This window comes from Schistocerca gregaria, chromosome 1, assembly GCF_023897955.1.
Source record: "Schistocerca gregaria isolate iqSchGreg1 chromosome 1, iqSchGreg1.2, whole genome shotgun sequence".
Lineage (NCBI taxonomy): Eukaryota > Metazoa > Arthropoda > Insecta > Orthoptera > Acrididae > Schistocerca > Schistocerca gregaria.
The window spans coordinates 372,332,876-372,338,875 of record NC_064920.1 but is presented as its reverse complement, the minus strand read 5'-3'; the positions used below and the strand labels follow the sequence as shown (position 1 = coordinate 372,338,875).

Sequence of the window (6,000 nt, the reverse complement as noted above, 5' to 3'; positions counted from 1 at the left end):
ACGGCCCAAACAAACTAAGTGAAGGGTGTCTGCTTGAAACGCACCGCGGTTGCAGTCGCCATTTTGAAGGCTACGTGTAACGGAGCCACCTGTCTGAACCTCATGAAACCACAAGGACAGAAGCGGGAATATTCCCCGATGTTCCACAACAAATTCGGCATGTTTTTCAACCGAAATTGGCCGAGGAAAGAATGTGTTGCGTTACTTAATAAATGTCCCTCGTATATGTGATGGTTGTTTATTTAAAACTTTCGTAAGTGCTTGTGGCCATGCTGCAGGCTACAGGAGTACGGTAAAGTTGTTATACGACGTAAGGTATTGTCGGTGCCGGCAGCGCGCCATGCGGCTGTCGCCGGCGGCGGCGGCGGCGGCGGCGGCGGCGCTCGCGCTGTCGCTGTGCCTGTGGCCGGAGCCCGCCGCGGGCGCCGAGCTGGACCTCACCGTGGTGCAGACGTCGGAGGGCGCGCTGCGCGGCCACATGATGACGTCGTTCGGCGGCCGGCTCTTCATCGCGTTCCGCGGCGTGCCGTACGCGCGACCCCCCGTCGGCGTGCTACGCTTCCGACCGCCGGAGCCGCCCGTGCCCTGGACCGGCATCCGCTCCGCCAAGTACGAGGGCTCCGTCTGTCCGCAGGTACGCCTGCACGCCGCCGGCCACTATCCATGTCTACATCTGCGTGATTACTCTGCTATTCACAATAAAGTGCCTGGCAGAGGGTTCAGTGAACCACCTTCATGCTGTCTCTCTACCGTTCCACTCTCGAACGGCACGCCGAAAAAACGAGCACTTATATTTTTCCGTGCGAGCCCTAATTTCTCTTATTTTATCGTGATGATCATTTCTCCTCATGTAGTTCGGTGCCAACAGAATGTTTTCGCAATCTGAGGAGAAAACTGGTGATTGAAATTTCATGAGAAGATCCCATCGCCACGATAAACGCCTTTGTTTTAGTATTGCCACTCCAATTCACGTATCATGTCTGTGACACTATCTCCCCTGTTTCGCGATTATACAAAACGAGCTGCCCTTCTTCGTACTTTTGCGATGTCATCCGTCAGTCCCACCTGATGCGGATCCCACACCGCACAGAAATACTCCAGAAGGGTTGTGCATATGTTTGAATTTTAAAAGGCGCGACGAAATGTTTTGTTCTAGATATGCATTGAGACCCAGTACTAACTAAGCAAAATATGAGGCGTATCGGAAAGTGAGGACCGATCGGTCGCGAAATGGTAACCAGGGTGAAAATGAAAAATGTTTTATTTGCAAAATTTAGCTATAACTTCCAGCTAGTTATCTACATAGTCGCCGATGCAACTTAGACATCTGTCGTAGCGTCGTACAAACGTTCCGACGAGATAGTCACAGAAAGCAGCTGTCAATGCTTTCTGCCAATTCTCTAAGCTGGTCTACAGCTCGTTGTCTGTGCCGAAATGTTGCCTTCATAGCCAGTAGTTCATGTACTTACAGATGAAACGCAGAGGGAACCATTATACGAGCTGTATTGTAGATTATCAAACACTTCCCATCGGAATCGCAACAGAAGCGTCTTCATTGCCCCTGCAGAATGCGGCCAAAAATTGCCGTGAAGAAGGAAACGCGTGACAGTTACGTACTCAAGAATAGGGCGGACAAGCGTAGTGTAAGCAGTCCTTCTAAGTGTTCTGGCAATGAATCGCAGTGTTTGGTTTGCTCTACCCACAATATTATCTATATGATCGTTCCAATTTAGGTTATTTGTGATTGTAATCCCTAAGTATTTAGTTGAATTTACATCCCTCAGATTTGTGTGACTTATCGCGAAATCGAAATGTAGCTGATTTCCTTTAATACTCACGTGAATAACTTCGCACTTTTCTTTGTTCAGGTTCAATTGCCAATTGTTGCACCATACAGATATCTTATCTAAATCATTTTGCAAATCGTTTTGGTCATCTGACGACTTTTCAAGATGGTAAATGACAGCATCATCTGCAAACAATCTAAGACGGCTAGTCAGATTGTCTCCTATGTCGTTAATATAGATCAGGGACAACAGAGGGCCTATAACACTTCCTTGGGGAACGCCAGATATTACTTCCGCTTTACTCGATGACTTTCCGCCTATTACCACGAACTGTGACCTTTCTGGCAGGAAATCACGAATCCAGTCGTACAACTGCGGCAATACACCGTAGGCACGCAGTTTGATTAGAAGATGCTTGTGAGGAACGGTGTCGAATGCCTTCTCGAAATCTAAAAGTATGCAATCAATTTGGCATCCCTGTCGATAGCATTTATTACTTCATGAGTATAAAGAGCTAACTGTGTTTGACAAGAACGATATTTTCTGAATCCGTGCTGACTATATGTCAATAAATCGTTTTCTTCGAGGTACTTCATAATGTTCGAACACGGTATATGTTCTAAAACCCTATTGCAAATCGACGTTAGTGATATAGGCCTGTAATTCAGAAGATTACTCCTACTTACCTTTTTGCGTATTGGTGTGGCTTGAGCAATTTTCCAGTCTTTAGGTACGTATCTTTCTGTGAGCGAGTGGTTGTATATAATTGCTAAATATGGAGATATTTTATCAGCATAATCTATCTGCTAGTCAAGTCTGCTGCCTCAGTACACAGAGTATAAAGCACTCGTCTTGACGAGTCCAAATAAAATTTGTCCAGATGCAAAGTAACAAATATATAACAATTTGTGACATGTCGTGGATTAAAACAGTGATCCAATAAGTGTAGAACTAGATTGATACTGACAGGACGAGAATGATTGGTCGTGACGTTATATATATATATATATATATATATATATATATATATATATATATATATATATATATATATACTGTGTAGTGGGGCCTGAAGAGATCATCCTTGATTACTTATTCTTCTAGGATGGGACGTATGGTGATGTCTATCTGCTGTCCAGGCTGTTATCTGCGACTGATTCCTCGTGTTTTGCAGGGTTTACCGCTCCTACCGATTCTAATTGTCGAACTTCGTCCTTAAGGGCATCGAGTTTGTCACAAACTCGTAGGGCCTTGTCACGGACCTTCTCTTGTATAGTGGTCTCGTCGAGTGCGGTGCGGGTGTCGTCGTTTCTTGTCCATCATAGAGCTCCTGTGATCCATCGGTAGCAAATGTTTTGCACCGTTTGGAGTTTTTTGTAGTTGGAGGCGCACGTAGTTCCCCACGAGGTGGAGCCATATAACATTTTGGGTTCCACCGTTGCCTTAGTTTAGTCTTAGGGTTGAGGTCCTTACTCTTCAGGAACGGAATCAATGACCTGGCCATCTTCTAGGCTGCCGTCTTCTTCTCGTCAATATGCTGCGTAAAGAGCAATTTTTGTCAAGGTAGACACCGAGGTGCTTCACTCCCGGCGACCGCGGGATAAATTGATCAGCTATTTGGAGTCTGTCGTTCAGAACTGGTTTCCTCCCTGTGAACGTAACAGCTGCCGTCTTCGTAGGGTTGATCGTTAATACGCATAACAACTCGCCGTAATAGGGAGACTGTTGGGATGTCATTTATATATAAGTTGAAAAGCAGAGGTGAAATCACAGAGCCCTGCGGAATTCCTGTGGAGATCAGTTTCATTTCGGAGTTTTTATCGTCGACTCGGACATAGGGTTTCCCGTTCTGCAGAAAGTTGTCTATGAGTCCAATGTAACAATCCACAATAGGGGTAGTGCGATGTAGTTTGACGATAAGGTTGGGCCGCCACACCTTGTCGTATGCTTTTTCGATGTCAAGGAATACACCAATCGTGAAGTGCTGCTTGTTGGAGCCTTCTTGTATCCGTTCGGTGATCCGTAGAAGTTGAAGTTCGGCAGATAACTTGTCCTTGAAACCGAATTGTTCGGGTCGTATAACATCATGCGCTGTAAGCGTGTCATGGAGCCTCTTCAACAGCACTCTCTCGAGCACCTTGCCAAGGATCGAAAGAGGCTAGTTGGCCGGTAACTGCAGGGTTCTGCTAGGTCTTTACCTGGCTTTGGGATTTTAACTATTCGAGCCGTTTTCCATGCCGTAGGAAAATATCCCCGAATGAGACAGCTGTTGAAAATTCGGGTAAGGAGCACAGTTTTCTTCCTGCGCAACTTGTTTCAAATCGGTGTTGCTTATTAAGTCGTTGCCTGTCGCGTTATTCCGAGTCTTCCGGATAATTTTACGGATCTCTGCTGGTGTGGTGAGTTGTGGGCGGCTCTGCACAAGAGTTGTACGAAAAGCAGTCCATTCTGCTGTGACGACGGCTTCCTGTTCTTGCAGGCGGACGTCGTTCACGGGGGTCACTGATGTAGACATCTGTTCTTGGTAAGTCGTAGGGTCGTGACGTCTTCTACATCCAGACTTTTGTGCAGTCATCTTCCACTAAATGTAGTTGCTGCTGACATTCCTGAAATGTTTAGATTCCATCACAACGGATGTGCTTATTTACCAAATGATTGAGCTTATTAGACCACTATATGAATTTCTTTTTATATCAGTGGAGATCGAATAATTTTGTGTGTTATACAGACTATTCTGTTAACGCACCAGGTTTCTGAGTCTCCTACAAGCCTTTCCGCAGGGGCACTGCGTCTCGTTTTCCTCTCGTTTTCCCAACGGATATAGTCCTGAAATGTCAGTAATCAGTTGTCAGGACCCGAAAAGACTAAACAACTACTTTGTATCATTATTAGCCAGACTGGAGCTATTTTACATTTTTCGGAATTCTGTTTCTTAAGCAAAATTTTGTAAAAGTGCTTAGACCACATTGGCGTGCAGCGTACATGAAGGTTCAAGTTTCCGTAGTAAGCTCGACATACTTTATACAGTAACACTTGTGTCACAAGTCAGATGTACTATCTTTCACACTGTAACGGTACCAATTCAAACTAAACAGTTGCTGATACATTAAATAATATATCACACGGATCAAAATGTAATTCATATAGAAAGACTCTGAGTTAATGAGCGTATGCAAACGTATTTGATAGCATCACTCACTGTGAAACACATACATTTATAACGCGGGTACCCCTAGGACGAAGAGTCTGCAGAGTATTATCTGTCCTCTTTTTTTACACTATTATCAAGAGTGGATAGCTATTTCCTGGGTTACTTTAGAAACCTACGGGAGGAATTCGCAAACAAGATAAATTACCTGAATGAAGAAAACAGAATGTTTTCTTACAGAAATACAATATGAAATCATCCCCGTAGCGTAATAGACTTATTTATTTATGTATGCAGATTTCTACCTACATATGTCATTTTGCCAAATTTATTCAATTATATATGCAGTTTTCTATCTACACACGTTATTTTTCCAAAAGGCAATAAATTAAGATCAGTATGAATATAGGAAATAATTTATTTACAGATTCTACATAAACGTTAACTGCTGTCCAGTATTATCCCATTTGGGCAGCCTCTTCTCCGATTCTAAGATGAGGGAGATATCAGCCTTCCTTCGGTCCGGATTGGAAACCGCAGGAGACCTATTACTTTCTGTCGGTGAAGAAGAGGCTGGTCGGCTGAGTGTGCACTCAAAATGAGGAACTACACGACTTTGCTAACTACCATCCTATAAAAATATATGTGTCTTGGGAGGGCAACGTAAATGGTTGACTGGGAGTTAAGGGACTAAAAAGCAAAGGAACATGAATGCAGAATCGTATTTATACGACTGATTTTGGCCCATCACTTGTCGTCAAAGCACCGATCACACACTGCTACAGAACAGTTCCTGTGTTTTAAAAAATTACAAGTTTAGTATTTCTTCGCAGATTTGTTAACTACTGTATGAATAAATGAATGCATCTGCAGTTGATTGCATTGAAGGGATAACTTACAAATACAAGGAATGCCTGTGACATTCAGTAGTTTACTCATTAATTTGCGACACAGGTCTTCTGGCACTGGTTATTTCAGTAACTGAAGGAGGCAGTCAAATTCACAAGAAACAGACCCAGTGTCTCTTGCAGTTCATGAATAATCAGTCAAACTGTTAAGTCCATA

At 43.8% G+C, this 6,000-nt stretch overlaps 1 protein-coding gene across 1 annotated transcript in view; it reads left to right on the top strand.

The window, feature by feature from the left end:
• The first annotated feature begins 340 nt into the window (after positions 1-340).
• LOC126348386 (esterase FE4-like) overlaps positions 341-6,000 on the top strand; it is a 106,513-nt gene continuing 100,853 nt past the window's right edge. Inside the window, exon 1 of the mRNA XM_050002354.1 lies at positions 341-634. Within this exon, the coding sequence (XP_049858311.1) occupies positions 341-634 (294 nt within the window). The remainder of the gene's footprint in view (positions 635-6,000) is intronic.